The 17,806-nt window shown below is 43.6% G+C and overlaps 1 protein-coding gene across 3 annotated transcripts in view; it reads left to right on the plus strand.

The window, feature by feature from the left end:
* LOC103464061 (cadherin-2-like) overlaps window positions 1-17,806 on the plus strand; it is a 158,277-nt gene that overhangs the window by 112,029 nt on the left and 28,442 nt on the right. For 2 of the 3 annotated variants that reach the window (XM_081606666.1, XM_081606664.1), the window contains exon 12: window positions 6,058-6,291. The exons of the other annotated variant lie outside the window; for it this stretch is intronic. In XM_081606666.1, the coding sequence (XP_081462792.1) occupies window positions 6,058-6,291 (234 nt within the window). The remainder of the gene's footprint in view (window positions 1-6,057; window positions 6,292-17,806) is intronic. 3 annotated transcript variants of the gene reach the window in all.

Consider the following 17,806-nt stretch of genomic DNA (forward strand, 5'->3'; position numbering starts at 1 on the left):
TACATAAATACCAGACAAAGTGAATCACAGCAGCGTCATCAGCAGCAGGTGTTAGCTGAACTGATGCGGAGCGGAGCTGCGCCATGAAGCTACAAACACTGAATAGAAGAAGAGCTGCCATCGATACAGCTGCAGCCAAGCATGATTTAATGTTACACAATACAGTTTTACCATGTTGCTCAAAGTCTAAACTGGTATTGTTGTGCATTTAAGGTGTAAAGTTTACCTTCGACCAAAAGCCCCCCAAAGGCAACCCAGCGCCCCCCTTTTGTAAAAATGTCCGCCAGCGCCCCCTGCCGTCCTCTGAACGCCCCCTGGGGGGCGGTACCGCCCACGTTGAGAACCGCTATTCTAAATCATTGTGACTAGACTAGCTAACTTTTAAACAAAGTTAGCAGTAAAATTTTGGACATGTGACTATTCCAGAATTAAAACTGCTTAACCAAAAAGATTTAGTTATATATATAAAAGTAAACTGACAACAAGATGTTATAAACGAGCGATATTCATGGCAACATTCCTGACAGATCGTTTATCTCATTCAAACGGAGTTTCTCTGACTCTGTCTGCTGATGCCTTTAGAGAGGAGAGGGGGAGGAAGCGCTCTGCTGAATGCGCTGTTGTGCGCCTTCAAAATAAAAGCATGCGAGTTGAAGATTTAAAAATTCTTCGCAACTGCGGTGAAATTATTGGGGGGGACGAATGTGACTGTCTCCAATATTGGGGGGGACATGTCTTCCCCCCCCGCGCTTCCTACGCCTATGTCCAGATCCATCTTTTCTGATTAAGTCAGTGCCATTTGCGAGTGTATGCCAGAACCCAAGGAGGAGTTTGTTAAAGTTTAAGAAAAATAATAAGAAATCTTGCAATTACAATAGGCCTTCACAGCACTTCCCTGATCTGACCTGATAACAGAAATAACAGCATTTATTTGTGTTCCTGCAATTAGAATATTGCAGTCCTTTTTTGCTAGTTTGGAAAAGTCAACCCTTTCACACATCTCTACATTGGCCTACTATAGATTTTAGAGTTTTTTTAAAGCTCTTACTCTAAAATATAGAGCAGTAAACAGTAAGACTGCAGATTACATGTCTAATCTTTTCACAAATGATACTACTGCTCACCGGCTTCAGAGTTTGTTCGAAGTCTCACACCCACGACTTAACACCAGTCCCAGTGGAACAGTCCATCACTAAAACTTTGTTTTAGTTAACTGCATAGTCTTTTAAAAAGTAGCTTATAACTTACTTGTTCAATCAGGGTTTCAGTTGATTTACATTATTATTTGTGCTACCCAGGGAGTTCTTTTATTGGCTATTATGGTGCTTCATTTTAGGGCTGCACTGGTTGTGGTTTTCAAGCTGATGTCTGACCTTTAAAAAGCCTAACCTGCCAATTCTGGTTTATTATACTAAGAACTGTCCTTAATTAGGCTGCAGTGAATCTTTTTGGTGCATTTAACATATCTGAAGTGGAGGAACGGAAAGAACAAAAAGTTGACATTTTCTGATTTCCGTCAACAATACTGATCATTAAAATCATTTCACAGGTTTGTAGCAGTCATGTGTAAATGACACATAAATAACTGTCTGGATTACAAAAACTTTAGGTACTCTGTATTTTAAGAGAAATAAGTTTATCTCCAATGTTTTGGTTCATTTTTTATTAAATGGGAGGCATTCAGGGTTCGTACCCTGAATGCCTCAGGCATTAATGTGGAAAAGCATGACCTGTTGGCAGGTGTGGATGAGAATGAAAAAATGAAAACTGACCTCATCTAAAATATCTGAATTTATAAAGAACAAAGAGACTATTACAATGATTTAACTTTCACTTAAAACCAGAAATTTACATGTACTAAATAAAAGACAAAAACATTTTCTATCATTGTCTAAAGTTATGTCAGACCAAACTTATCAGGTGTTTGGTTAGTTGGAATTACTAACATTATTTCTATTTCCTAAATTCAACAATAATATGAGAAAGTAATATGGAACTGAGTGGAATGAAATGTTGAAATGGCATCCAAAGACATCAGTCAGTAAATAAAAGTACACAGCAAGTTCAAAAGTGTTAAATGTTTTGGTGTTAGTAGACTTTCTGCAAAAGCAGAGTTAATTTTACTCTAATAGAGTCACTTTCTGTTTATGTAACTCTGGGGTGTATATTATTAGTAGTTAAAATCCAGTGTTAAAACAAAGTGCTTCCGTATCAGATCTAGAGGTGTTAAAATAGAATCAATAACTCTTTACTTCTTAACTCTGAACTCCACCAGCTGCTCTAACACTGAAGGAGTTAATTCACTGACTCCGCCCCAGAATCACAGATTCCCACCGCAGCGACAGAAGCCAAGTCATTTCAGGACTATTTACTTTCCACCTGTCTGAGGTGTTTACCATGCTTGGTAAGTTACTTTTTTCTGAGATGGTTTATAACTATTATTTTGAGTTGAGCTCAACCTGTATGATAGACGTGACGTTCACCACATGGCTCGGTGTTAGCATATTTAGCTTAGCATGCTAAATGTTAGCGGAGTATAAGTGTTGAAAAAAATTGAGCTGGTGAATATTTAATCAAATTATTGGCTAACTTGAACAGATCCATAATAATCTGGAGTGTGTTTTTTCATTATGTTTAACGTTTACATGCATATTGGTCAGATTTATCAACCTTTCTGATCATTTGTTTTTTCTGTGAAGAACTGTAAAAGGCTTTTTCATTTTGAGAGTATTATTCCCACTGTTGTGTCTTCTTATATACGTTTTGCAGCATGTTTTAACCCCTTTATTGCCTTTTTGTATATATTAGAACCAGTCTGGTTGAGGATGAATCGCTAGTCGTCAACCTAACCTCCCCTTTGATGACCCCTCCATGGATTCTTTGAAGATTCAAGCTCCAAAAATTATGTAAGTGTTAATATTTCTGAAACCCTACATTTCTGTAATTGAGGCTTGTTGTTAGAGTTGTAGTAAAAATGTATTCCTTCGTTCCATTCCTCATCGTTATGTTTTTTGTTTGTTATGATCCAGAGACTGACACTGGCTGTCCTACTCAGAGACTGAAGACTATCCGATGCAGTAGAGGAGCATGTTGGTGTCTCCGGCCAAACTTCACAAACAGCCCAACAACCCGAAGACAGACTGTTAGTGAGTGGACATCTCTTTGATGGACTGCAGAGAGGAACTGCCTATTATCAACAGAAACAGAAACTGGGTAAGAAATGATGAATCTGATTATCAGGTTGGTCTGTTATGTAATATAATATCCAGTAATCTACTTGTTAAAAGAAAATGTACTGTATCATATTACATGAACTGCTTGCTTTACTTTCCCCACCTTGTACTTTGAATAATTTCATGCATATTACATTGAAGAAAAATGTATTAAGCATACTGCATTTTGTATTGCACAGCTGATATGTCAGACCTTTTAATAAGTAATATGTGAATGAAAGCGACATGTGAAACATGCACACATTATTCCACGTTGGAATAATTATGGTGCACGTTTTGAAATAAATGCATTTTAGAAAATTATTGCCTCTATTATTTTCCAAATATTTTTTAAAAGTTCAAAACAATAAAATACATATTTAATATTAATTACAAATAACTCTTAAGAAGTTAAAAAAATACTCTGTGAGAGTTAATATTAAGATCTAACACTGAATTAGTGTTAGTAAGTGTTAAATTATTAACTCCAGCAGATTTGATATCTGACACTTTATAAGGGTTAAGGTACTAACTAACTCTCCAAAAAGAGTTAAATTAACACTTTCTGGTGTGGACCCATATAGACACTTTAAAAGTGTTGAAATCAAATCTGACAGAGTTAATCTGGGCCTCCTGGATTTGCTGTAGCCTGGGTGCAAACAGATCTTCCAAATGGACAATGACCCAAAGCATACAGCCAAATTGCCAAAAAAAAGTCTGTATGTATATTTTTATCTGGTGTATGTAAATATCTGTTTTCATCTCTATGTCCATCCTTGTTTGAAAATTGACATCTTAAGAGAAGAGACAAAACCCACAGATCAAAATAAAAATGGTTTCTATTAGACATCCCATACATCTTCAGCATGTTAGACTGTACCTTAGTGTGGTTTTAAGACTTGAGGTATGAAATTGAATAGGACTCATATTTATCCATTGATTTTTCAACTGAAGGTTTAAAACAAACTGTCAAAAAACTACAAATTGGACATGACTGAATTTTTATGGGAGATTACTGCTGAATTCAGCAAAGTGGATAATGCTATCAGTGTTCTCCACATCATTCTGACATGAAAGCCCGTATGGAGTGTTGTCTTGTAGTGGCATCTTGTAGTGGCAGTATGTCTTCAGTAAACAACAGATTGATTATCCAAGGCCTGATTCTTGGCTTGTTACAGGATTACAATGGATCTCAGAGACAGTCCAGTCCTCAGATCTGAAGGGAGTCTGTCTCTTGTTCTCGCCACAAGTGATACTGGGGTACGGGCTGTCAGGTACCTCTATGACCGGTGTCAGAGTCTGGTCCGCATTGCCGGCAGTAAGTCGGGCTCGTTTCCGGTGAGAGTTGGACTCCGCCAAGGCTGCCCTTTGTCACCGATTCTGTTCACTACTTTCATGGACACAATTTCTAGGCGCAACCAAGGTGTTGAGGGGATTCGTTTTGGTGGCCTTAGGATCACATCTCTGCTTTTTGCGGATGATGTGGTCCTGTTGGCTTCATCAGACCGTGATCTGCAGCTCTCGCTGGAGCGGTTTGCGGCCAGGCTCAGTGCCTCCAAATCCGAGGCCATGGTCTTGAGCCACAAAAGGGTAGAGTGCCTTCTCCGGGTCAGGGGGGTCGTCCTGCCTCAAGTGGAGGAGTTTAAGTATCTGGGGATCTTGTTCACGAATGAGGGAAGAAGGGAGCGGGAGATCGACAGGCGGATTGGGGCAGCGTCTGCCGTGAAGCGGGCGCTGTACCGGTCCGTCGTGGTGAAGAGAGAGCTGAGTCAAAAAGCGAAGCTCTCGATTTACCGGTCGATCTACGTTTAGGTTTATGAGCTTTAGGTCATGACCGAAAGAACAAGATCATGGATACAAGCGGCCAAAATGGGTTTCCTCCATAGGGTGGCTGGGCTCTCCCTTAGAGATAGGGTGAGAAGCCCAGTCATCCGGGAGGGACTCAGAGTAAAGCCGCTGCTCTTCCACGTCGAGAGGAGCCAGTTTATGTGGCTCGAGCATCTGGTAAGGGTGCCTACTGGACGTCTCCCTGGTGAGGTGTTTCGGGCACGTCCCACCGGGAGGAGGCCTGGGGAAGACCCAGGACACGCTGGAGGGACTATGTCTCTCGGCTGGCCTGGGAACGCCTTGGGGTTCCCCTGGAGGAGCTGGAAGAAGTGGCTGGGGAGAGTGAAGTCTGGGCCTCCCTTCTGAAGCTGCTGGCCCCGCGACCTGACCCCGGATAAGCGGCAGAAAATGGATGGATGGATAGTTGATTAACTTGACCCTGCTACATCCGACACACACAGAGCCTGCTGTGCTCTGTGTCTTACTACGTCTTCTGCCATTGTCATACACAGGTGGGAGCTCATTGACACCAAACCACATTGAGGCACATCAACTGATTCACATTTTTGAACAAAAAAAAATCCAAATATATGCATTTTTTCAGCATTCTCTGCATACCTAGATATGAAAGTGTGTAGATTCACACTTTCTAACCTTAAGCTCCTGCACTTTTTTGTTCAATAAGAAACTTTTCCAGTTCATTACATCCTGTAGCATGAAACCTGGATCAATGTACCACATATTTGCAGACAAAAGTTTGCAATTATTTAGTCTGTTATGGTGTTTTGAAGCGAACTGTTAATAAGGGAGTGTTTTTATCATTTGTAACAAAGTCATGCATAGGAAAGTATCCCAAGCAGTGGTTTTCTTTTTGATATTTAACTCAAATTCCAGTACTTCCTCTTTCCTCCATGAAAATCCAATCTACCAGGGTACTGAGAAGTTGCCAACTCAAACACAAAGGGTCCAGCAAACTGCTTGGTACATATTAAAGCTCATAATATTTTCTTATTGTCAGGTATTCCTCCTGCCACTGGTACAGGAACCCTTCAGATTCACCTGCTGGACATAAATGACAACGCGCCTAATGTGTTCCCTCCTGAAGTGGAAATGTGTGAGAAACCAGATCCAAACTCCTTAAACATCACAGCCAATGACCCCGACCTGACTCCCAATGCTGGACCCTTTGTGTTTGAGCTGGCAAGTCGTCCATCAGATGTACGTCGCAACTGGACCCTCAGTCGCCTGAATGGTGAGTGCAAGATAAACTGTCTCAAGTTTCCAGGATTTTGACATACAGTAATTTACCAGGCTGCTTTGATAGCTCTGCTCAAGGGGCAAAATAACATTCATTGGTAAAATATCAATGAATGGAAGCACTAATTTTGATAAATTAATTACATAGACATTTAACACAATGTATCACACTTTTTACATATAAAGGTTCCGGTCAGAACTTTTACACCTGTAAATCTGACACACAAGCAACCTTTACAAACAACAACAATTGACGACAAAGCTGCTTCTCTTGATTGAACGTTGGACAAGTTTAAAAGGAGTTGGCCTATCGATGATGCTATTCAATTGTAAAATAGCCTCTCAGTGCTAAACATGAAGCATCAGCACAGATGTCCCCAATGTTAATGTCAGCGTCTACATTCCACATTTCTATAGAAGTTCAGGGTTTTTCCCAGAAAACTTGCCAAGTCTGGTGGTCGGGAGGCTGAGGCGGTCCACCGTGTTTTTGTATTAAAAGATGTTAAGTTGACAGGAAATGTAAAAATATTACTGGGTAATTATATTTTACAAGAAAACATTGCCAGTGAAACGCTATTTAAACCCACAACTAGCCTTAAGAACAACAAATCAAAACATTTAATTAAAATGAATATCAATTATTTGCACTTCCGTTTAATCCATATTAAGTCAGTGGCTTCATAAGGCCCCCCAGGACTTCAGGGGCCCCATAAATGCTAATGTTTTAACACAAAGTACAGATACATAATGTAACATTTATTTATTGAGATAATCAATGCTGCGTAATTTGATTTAATGGTTTCAGCATACATAAATTAAAAGATTTTAAATTGTTTAACCTTTATATGTAAGATTTTAAGGAGCTGGTAAGTTTACTTTGTAAAAGTTCAAAGAACAATATTCATAGTTAGATTGTTTTGTTACCATATGTGGTTACCAAGTGAGTTTAGTCTTTGAGTCTGAGCTCTGTTTGTTCACAAATACAGATTAGTAAACTGTGGTTATAATTTTTTGATTTTTAGGTTGGCCAACTACTCCTCTCCCAGATTTCAATTTACACAGAAGCTGTTAGAGGTGCTGATGTTTTTAGCAACAAAAGGGGCTCCTAAGTCAAATTCCAGGCCTCAGACAGTCTTTCACCGGCCCTGCATGATGAGTTAAACCCGCTGCACTGCGCAGAGATGTGCAACAAATGGGAGATTTAAGTCAGTGCAGACTTAAATCTAATGTGGCTTTAGTAGCTCTTCCATTTCGTATCTGTTGAGTTTGTAACAAGGGGACACAGAAACTATTTTGGTTGATCGTGTTTATGGGACGGGTTTCTCAGATTTCTGCGCGGCCGCGCACTTTAACTGTGGTTGACTAAGTGGACTAAGCATTTGATATGGTTTGATGCATCATGTAACCAGAAAAATAATATAAAATCAGCAAGAAGCGTGACTACGAGGTGAGCACGAAAGCTCCTCACCAGGCTGAACCTGCATGATGGTTATCGCTGGTGTGTTAACCACTAATGCACTGGCCAACCGGGACCACAGACTTTATCAGCACAGACAGAGTCCGGCGGGTGTTGAGATGGAAAAGCCGCACAAAATACTTTGTCCACAAATATAAATCATTCTCACTGCTCGCTCAACGCACCTCTGGAAGCACGACTACCAAGTTATTCCTGAGGTTCACGTAGAGCTGCGCAACCAGAGCTAAAACAGTGAGGCTTAAACTCCTACCTTGATCAAAAACTCTGGAAAGAAGCATAATTCCTCACAGGGGGTTGATGTAAATATCCACACAGGTCAGCCTGTATCCACTTAAAGCACATGTGTCAAACTCAAGGCCCGCGGGCCACATGTGGCTCGCCATGTCATTTTATGTGGCCCCCCAGCGTTTTATAGGCCCATGATTGACTTAAAATATGTTTTGAGCACGAATTGACTTCAAACTGCATCTCCCATAATGCATTCCGATTGTTACCAGCCAACATTCTCGCCACTAGATAGCAGCAGAGTCATCTCAAGCTGCTTATTGATTTTACCAGCGAATAAAACCGAGACATCGACAAGCTAACATCAAAATGTCCAAGAAAAGAAAAATCGATTTACAAGTAAGACTGTGAATGAAGATGTGTGTGAGTTGGTGTCAGGGCGGCAGGTCGCGGTAGACCAGTGGTCCCCAAACTTTTTCCTGTGAGGGCCACATAACTTTTTCCTTCTCTGGTGGGGGGCCGGAGTCAGTTTGTAACAGAAAAAGTGTGACGATTGCAGGAGTGCCTAAATGTAAAAATATTTTGTTTTCCAGAAAGTGCAATCAAATAACTCTCTCTGGGTTCTTCACAGAACAAGTCAGGAAATAAATAATAACACTATTAATGAAATAAATAATAACCAAACAACCCTCTCTGGGTTCTTCACAGAAAAAATCCAGGAAGGATTGTAGTCCGTATTTTCTGAACTATGAGCCACAACCCCAAAGTGTTTTTTTTTAACCAGTAAACATACACATCTATATGCAAACCCATTTCCGCCACTCTGTTAAAAAAAAATAATAATAATTATCTCATTATAATGAGATAGTATCTCATTATTTTGAGATAATTTATTTTATATTTTTAACAGAGTGGCGGCAACGGACATCTAAGCCTCAGATATCTCTAGGTTTTCCACAACGATGCAGCAGCAGCAGAGGGGGGCGGACACCCAAAATTTGAGTCATAGCAGTTTAATTGAATATCACATTTATTATGGTTGAAAAAGAAAAAGTTGCCAAGATTTAACAGAACTGATTACGGTAGTTTCCGAACGGTAACTAACAGTAAAAGTGCTGATCCTTTGTGTCTGTTACTAGCACGTGCTAAATCCAGTGGTCCCCAACCTGTTTATTACCGCGGACCGTCAAGACTTTTATCTCTTAAAATGACTCCACAAAATATCACTACTGCTTCTACATCGTCATCCATGTTTGCTTATTCTAAATTCCCGCTATGTTGGGGGTTTTACTGGATTATCCTCTGGAATCGGGATGTTCGTGACTGGAATCGGTTCGTGCCGTGTGGCTGAACACGAACCGATCGAACCTGTACTTTTATCAGCTCTGTGGTCACAGAGGGTTGGAGAATCCGCCGACAATTCTTAAATTTTGCCGTCTAAACCAGACTTAAGACTCAAAAGCTCTACTCCTCTCCTCTTGAGAGGAGAGGTTACCATAGCGACCAGAGTCGCTATGGTAACGTTTATATATCCCTTGTAAATAATATACAGAAGCGCCACAAAATCGAACATTTTACTTTCATGAAAATTTTAATTCACGATAATGACTAACGGGAGCACTGAGCTTGTTTCTCTGCAACGAGACAGACCCATCTGGGAGTGATGAGAGACAATAACACCCGAGGTGTTGCTTTTATCCACAGCCTGCTTGGTCTCTACGTGGCAAAGCAGCTTGAAGCTTCATTGTCTCATTAGCAGCCGGTCGCCGCATGTTACGCACAGTGGCTTGTAATGTGAGACTCACCTACCGGTCCGGGATAAATCCATTCTGCTGTCTCTTTTCTGGGCCTTTTCCCCTTTGCAAAGAAACTTTCCAAAGACATCTGATCTGTTTCTTACTCATTTTGCATGGGCTCAATGTTGGCGCACAAGTAACCAGACTTCCAATGATTTTTACTTCCAGCAGTTTTTAATTCTTTGCAGCAGCGAAGCCGCTTCCGCAGTGTTTGAGCAGCGCATGTTACAGTCTAATTAACTTCTGCGTCGTCATTTATTTCCTCAAGATAAACTGCAGACTCCTCAAATGGATTAACACAACGTTGCATTTTCTTTAGTTTTCTTTGGTCTGTAATGGAGACTTGAATTTAACGCGCCATTTCAACCAAAGGTTTTGAATGCGCTTCCTAACCAGACACTCCAAAGCATTATTTAACAATATGAGGTGTTGTTTAATCTATTTTTAACATTGTATTTTCATACATTTATGCTAGGGGTTCCCAAGTCTAGTTTTCCAGAGCTACCATCTGCAACTTTAGATGCATTCCTTCTCTAACACACCTGGATCATTGACTCATTATAAGCCATTGAAAGTGAAAAAGACTCTCCAGATCGACTGTTACTGAACTGTCCACCTGAGGGGGACAAATCAGCTTTTAGGGAAGGACCTGGAAGAGTGGGTAAAAAAACTGGGGGACGACCAAAGTGCAGTGGTTGAGCCAACTTAACCGGGTTCCCTGGTAACACGTGAGCTGGCTTCAAACCGTCCACAGAAATACTCTCCTGATTACCTCCCAACTCCACCAAAAAATCTTTAGGTCCCCTCTCCAAAACATGGAATGGACCATCGTAAGGAGGCTGAAGTGGTGAGCGGTGTGAGTCATGGCGGATAAATACATACTCGGCAGACATTAGGTCCTTTGGCACAAACACCTGTGGAAGGCAGTGATGTGCTGCTAACGGGGCAAAAGATCTAGATTCCTCATTTAGAACCGTTTTATTTCCCTGGGAATCAACCGAATCCGACGAACCCAGAAGAAATTCCCCTGGTACCCGCAAGGGCTGGCCCATGACCAACTCAGCTGAAGAAAACCGCAGGTCCTCTTTTGGGACTGAACACAGGCCCAACAAAACCCAAGGCATGCGATCTATCCAACTATTATCCACCAATGAGGCCCGCAATGCAGCCTTCATTGTGCGATGGAACCTCTCACAAAGACCATTGGCCTGCGGATGGTAGGCAGCAGTACGGTGGAGTTTAACCCCAAGGCTCTCTGCCACTGCAGTCCACAACTCTGAACTGAACTGGGGACCTCTGTCAGAGGTCAAGTCCAATGGCACACCAAACTGGGACACCCAGGAGGAGATAAATGCTCGAGCCACATCAGCCGAAGTCGTTGATGACAGCGGAACTGCCTCCAGCCATCGAGTAGTTCTGTCCACCATCGTCAGGAGATAGTGGGGCCGCTTCCACCTTCCATAAGTTTTACCTAAGTCCACATGCACATGTTCAAACTTCCGTTGCGGAACAGGAAAGTGCTCCAGTGGAGCCTTAGTATGCCGTTGGACCTTGGCACGCTGGCAAGCCAAACAGGAAACCGCCCATGTCCTTGAAAGGAGACCTCCTCTAAATGCAACCTGGATTCAGCTGCTTTAAAGGCCAGAATATCCGGGTCGGTCAGTTGGTCTGTGGCCATGGCGAGGTAGTCCACACCTAAATGCACAGAAGCAACCCTTGCTCTGGACAGACAGTCAGCCACCAGATTATTCTTGCCAGCTACATGCTGAACTTCAGTAGTGAACTCTGAAATGGCAGATAAATGCCGTTGTTGCCAAGTCGACCACGGTTCAGAAACTTTTGCCATAGCAAAAGTGAGAGGCTTGTGGTCAACAAAAGCAGTAAAGTCCCTGCCCTCCAACATGAAGCGGAAATGGCGTGTTGCCAGAAAAAGGGCAAGCAGTTCCCTGTCAAAGGTGCTATATTTTTTTTTCAGCATCCCGGAGTTTCCTGCTAAAAAAAGCGAGGGGTTGCCAGGCACCATCCACCCATTGCTCACAAACTGCCCCAACTGCATAATCAGTTGTTAGAGCCACAGGAGCAACTGGAGATGGATGGGACAAAAGCGCAGCATTAGCCAAGGCCTTCTTGGCATCATGGAATGCCTGCACCCTCTCGGGGGCCCACTCAATCTGCTGGTCCCCTTTTTTTGCCTCTAAGTGCTTCATACAAGGGGTGCATGAGGTGTGCTGCCCGTGGGATGAAACAGCTATAAAAGTTAATCATACCCAAAAACTCTTGAAGGGGCTTCACTGAGGGAGGACGGGGAAAAGCGGAAACTGCTTCAACCTTTGCAGGCAGGGGAACCGCCCCTTGAGAAGACATTTTGTGTCCCAGGAACTCAACAGCAGGCAGTCCAAATTGGCATTTAGCTGGGTTCACGATCAGGCCATGTTCACTGAGCCTAACAAACAGCTGCCTAAGGTGCACCATGTGTTCTTCCGCAGAGGGACTAGCCACCAGTATGTCGTCAAAATAGACGAACAAAAACGGCATATCCTGCAGGACTGAATCCCTAAGCCGCTGGAAAGTCTGCCCTGCGCCTTTAACACCGAAGGGCATCCTTAAAAACTCAAAAAGACCAAAAGGCGTGATAACTGGGGTTTTGGGTACATCTAAGGGATTGACTGGAACCTGATGGTAGCCTTGCACCAAGTCCATCTAGAGAACACGGTTGCTCCAGCCAGGCGGGCAGAAAAGTTCTGAATGTGAGGAATTGGGTACCTGTCATTACTGGTTGCGTTGTTAAGGCGCCGAAAATCCCCACAGGGTCGCCAACCCCCATCTGCTTTGGTAACCATGTGCAACAGAGATGCCCATGGACTTTTGGAGCGCCGTACAATGCTAAGACGCTCCATGTTTGCGAACTCCTCCTTCGCTATTGCTAACTTAGCGGTGTCTAAGCGGCGCGCTCGCGCAAAAACCGGTGGACCGACTGTAGTTATACAATGCTCCACTCCATGCTTAGCCACGGTAGCAGAAAATGTAGGAACCGTTACATGTGGGAACTCTGCCAACAGACGCTGATACTCATCACCTGTGGCAAGCATGTTGGCGAGAGGTCATTGGCTGGGACCGCCAAGTTTACAGGGGTATGTACCAAAAGACAGCATCTATTAAGCATCTATTAGCAACATGCACCAATAACCTAAAAGCACACAAAAAATCTGCACCCAAAATAGGTAAAGACACAGAAGCTATCACAAAGTTCCACTGAAACTGACATCCGTTGAAACACAGTCACCAACCTCGAGCAAAAATGCGAATCGGGGTGCCTTTAGCCGCGTCCAGTGGCGGTCCGTTACTTTTGCACAAAACGTCCGCTGCCGAAACTGGCATGATGCTCTGCTGTGCACCCGAGTCCACCAGGAAACGCCGTCCCGAGACCTCATCCATGATGAAAAGCAGCTTGTCCGAGCTGCCGGCACACACAGCTGCTAGCGAGCGCCGACTCTGTCGTTGAACGAACACGGAGGAATGCAGCGCTTCGCCTTCACTCCGAACCGGCGATGGTAGAAACAGAGAACGTCGTCCTTCCGTCGCTCTGTCACCGCAGCCATGGCATCAACAGGCTCCGACTCTCCTTGTGTAGAATGCATTCACACTGTAGTGCCTGGGAGCCAACAAAATCCGGTCCGCTTCTTCAGCCAGGGAGCGATAATACTTGGTCCGGATCAGCGGGGAGCTGGCCAGCGCGGTGCGAACAGGTGGGGGAAGCTGGTGCAGAAACAGATGTGTAAAAAGGAAAGAAACATCTCCCGAGCCAAGTAATGCCAGCATGTTCTCCATCAACTCGGAGGGTTTGCGATCCCCCAAGCCATTCAGAGAGAGCAAGCGATCGGCCCGCTCCGCGTTTAACAGTTGGTAGAGCCGAAGCAGATTCTCCTTGAGAGCGCGAGCGCCGTATTTGTTAGCGATTGGTGGGTTCCTCAGCAGACCCATCAGACGGCGTGTTGAAACGGAATCCAACGCAACAACTACATGGAAGTACTTGGTCTCATCTGTGGTTATCCCCCGGAGATGGAACTGGGCTTCCACATGATGGAACCATGGTTCTGGGTCATGCTGCCAGAACTCTGGAAGCTTGATAACGGTAGCAAAAACAGAAGCGGCAGTTGGAGCAACAGCCGCCTGGCAAGAAACTGGGTCCGAAACCATAGCTGGCGGAGAAGCGGCGGCAGCATCTGGTAAGTTTTCGTTAAAAAATATGTCCAGATGTTTGCAGATGTTCGGGGTCACCAATGTGGAAGTCGGCAGAAAAAGAGGAAAAAGATTTGAGTCTTGTTTAATTCTCAATGACTTCCCACAAAAAACAAAAATGGAATGAACAACAACCGTTGGTGACTTCACACCTCACCTTCCCTCCTTCAAAATAAAAGTATACATTCTGGTGTGAAATATATACATTGTATCCACCACAATATATTGTTGTTGCGCAACACCTCCCCCCCCTTCTCTCTCTCTCCACTTCCCCTTCTCAGAGGAGGGAGCTGTGCAGCCAGCTCTCCATCTACCGTGAATTGAGTTTCCTAAATCTGATTGGATTTTACCCTGTTCAGAACTAAGTAAACTCTGCTTAAGCTGGCGTCGAGAAAGACTAGCCTGGTTTCTAACGACCTCCCCCTCCAGATGTCCCACCCTTCTTCACCCTGTGAATTAGCCTGATTGAGCAGCCTGCAATCAACTAGTTTCACAGAGCACACCTGTTAACGTTCGCTCTTTCTCTTTATTACAACGTGCACTTGTTATTGAACCAGGTTGGTTTTGAGTCCCAAGGATGTTGTTTTGGCTAAAAGCAACCTATAAAACATTTTCCACTTTTTCCTCCCAGAATCAAACTTCATAGCTATTTTACAACCATCAAAGAACTTTAAGGTGACTCATTAATTGAATGTCCACAACATCTTTTAGATTTTCTTAATATTAATTAATTATTTTATTAGTAAGGCAATTTTGCAAGGGTCAGTACAGCTTAATTCAGTAGCAGAAATAATCAAATAAGTAAAATCAATAATCTAGCCTATCTTTCCCTAATTCTGACACTGTGAACTAAAAAAGGGAAACTTTGAGAGAGATGGACAGAGTTTGGCATTTTGAACCCCAGAACTGGCCTGATGATGAAGAAGGTGTTTCAGCAGCAGGAGGCTCACAGTACAGGAAGAGTATTGACTTAGAGCAGCAGGTCTCGGGCCTCAGGGTGACTTCCTCATGCACGTAGCAGTCCTCAGCTTCTTGTCTTGCAGCTCTGTAGCTCCCTTCTCCTCGTCTCACGATCTTCCTGGTCCCACGGAAGGAACACACCAGTTCTTCCTCTTTGCCTTTGTTCTTTGCCTTTGTCTTTATCTTCATCTTTGCCTTGGTCTTTGGGGGTCTAAACCCAGCTGATGAGAGATGTGCGATTTGAAGCCACATGTTGCAGGGCTAACATGTGGCCCTGCAACAGTCTTCGGCTCTGTGGCCCCGGCTCTTCTTCAGCTGCAGAGTTCTTTGTCCATCTCGATCTTGGCTGGAAGCTGCCAGAAGGATCCAACCAAAGATTCCTCTTTTGTACCCACCTTATAAAGGATTTATCCACCCTTTTGGTGCATTTGCATTGGCTAGCTTTGTTGCTGTGCCTGTTTCATTGGTTGACTGCTTGGACAGATGATCTCATATCCATCATGTTGTGTCTACCACTAGGTGGTGTACGAGAATAGCATAGACTGTGGAAGAAAAGAAGAAGAGAAGAGATAAGATGGAGGAATGGAATACCTGATGTTACTGTACTGCTGAGCAAGTTCTGAATAAACGCTGTTAAGAGTTCTTTGTCTACTTCTGCTTTTACCTCGTCCTGGCTTCCAAACATAACAATTGGCGATGATGACGTCTGTACCCATGCCTGCCCTGCAATGGAGAACCTACGATTCCGTTTTCCACGTGGCGGAAGATGTTCGAGAACTACTTAACGGCTATTCATGCTACTGGAAATTCCTGGTCTGATGCTAGACGCCGTGCTCTACTAATTCATGCACTTGGCTTCGAGGGACAACGTTTATTTTACACTTTGCCTAACGTCGGTACTTCATAGAATGAGGCAATGACGGCGTTGGAACTACAGTTTGCACAGAAGGTGAACGTTGTTGTGGCAAGACATCAATTCCGACAGAGAATGCAAATGGCGGATGAGACTGTGCCTCAATACATGGCTGCTTTACGTGAGTTGGCTATAACATGTGACTATGGAACCATGGAAGATGAGATGCTACGGGATCAGCTTATTGAGAAGGCTTATGCCCCGGAGGTGAGAAACAGACTTTTATTGGAATTTTCACTTACGTTGGACACCGCTATTACTCTGGCGTGTCAAGTGGAACGTGGTCTTCAGTCGTCCAAACTCCTCAGTGGAGCCACTGCTGTTCACACGGTTGTTCAGCGCGGACTTACTCAACATAAGAATAGAAACCGACAAACCGTTTCTAAAAATAGCCACATGTGCCCCGCGCAGCAGAGAGCGCGAGCCTGTTACCGTTGTGGATCGACAAATCACCTGGCAAATGCACGAGATTGCCCTGCAGCCGCAGCAAAATGCAACAGCTGTGGTAAGACTGGACATTTTTCTAAAGTTTGCCGCTCAGCTTAACAAGTTGGAGAAGTAATGCCTGGTGTGGTTGTGCTCATGATGACCGCAAAGGACGTTAACGCTACTGATGGACTGCTTTGCAAAGTGAACATTAAAGCTGCATCAGGGGAGGTTACCGACTGTGAATTACTGATTGATACAGGATCATCAGTTTCTATCATACCAGAGACTCTGTACAACAGACATTTTCCTGAGAGTTATTTAACTGCACCACGTGTGAAACTGGTCACTTACTTGAAAGATGACATTCCTGTAATAGGATGTTTGGAAGCTACAGTTACCCTTGACAACAATACTGCTCTTACTTCTTTGTATGTGGTTCAAGGAGGATCTGCATTACTCGGAATGGACCTAATAAAAGCACTGAAATGGACATTGAGCCATGATTCAATCCATGTTCCACCTCCGGAACATGCCTCTTCTGCTGCACTTATGTTGCTAAAAAAAACAGACTCTTCTTCTATTGGCTGTGTTGCTGGGTTTGTGCACAAAGTTAAAGTATGTGAGGATGCAGTCCCAGTTCAGCAAAAACTACGACGTCTTCCATTTGCAGTACGAGAAGCTGTGTCAGAGGAACTAGATGTGCTCCTAAAGGAGGGCATTATCGAACATATTGATGCTTCTCCCTGGATTTCGCCTATTGTGGTCACAACAAGAAAAGAAGGCAGATTAAGACTATGCGTGGACTTAAGAGAACCTAATAAAGCTATTATTGCTGACAGTCACCCTTTGCCCCACATGGATGAGCTTTTAAGTGAGCTCAGGGGTGCCTCTGTTTTCTCCACCATAGATCTGGCATCTGCTTACCACCAGCTTCTACTACATGAGAACAGTCGGGACCTTACGGCTTTTATTACACACAAAGGACTTTTCCGCTACTGCCGAGTCCCCTACGGGTTGGCTTCTGCTCCATCTGCATTCCAAAAAATGAAAACTGAAACTGTGCTTAAAGGTCTACCTGGTGTGCACAATTACTTGTAATTGTTGCAGGATCTTCTCTACAGGAACATGACAGACGCCTGCGTGCTGTGCTCCACCGTCTTACAGATGCAGGTCTGACACTGAACATGCAAAAATGTACATTCGGAGAGTCCAGCCTCAGATTTCTTGGACACATCATTTCCAAAGATGGCATTCTTCCTGATACAGACCACAGTTCAGCTGTCCGTGATGCCCCACCACCACATGATCTACCATCTCTGCGCTCCTTCCTGGGTTTAATCTCCTGGTACAGTAAGTTCCTTCCCAATTTTGCCATGGTAGTGGAACCAATTCAGGCTGTACTAAGAGAAACTGCTGACTCTGTTTCATATGAACTCGAGAGGCTGATCAAAGCTTTAAGGAACTGAAAGAG

This window comes from Poecilia reticulata, chromosome 4 (genome assembly GCF_904066995.2).
Source record: "Poecilia reticulata chromosome 4, P_reticulata-male-v2, whole genome shotgun sequence".
Classification (NCBI taxonomy): domain Eukaryota; kingdom Metazoa; phylum Chordata; class Actinopteri; order Cyprinodontiformes; family Poeciliidae; genus Poecilia; species Poecilia reticulata.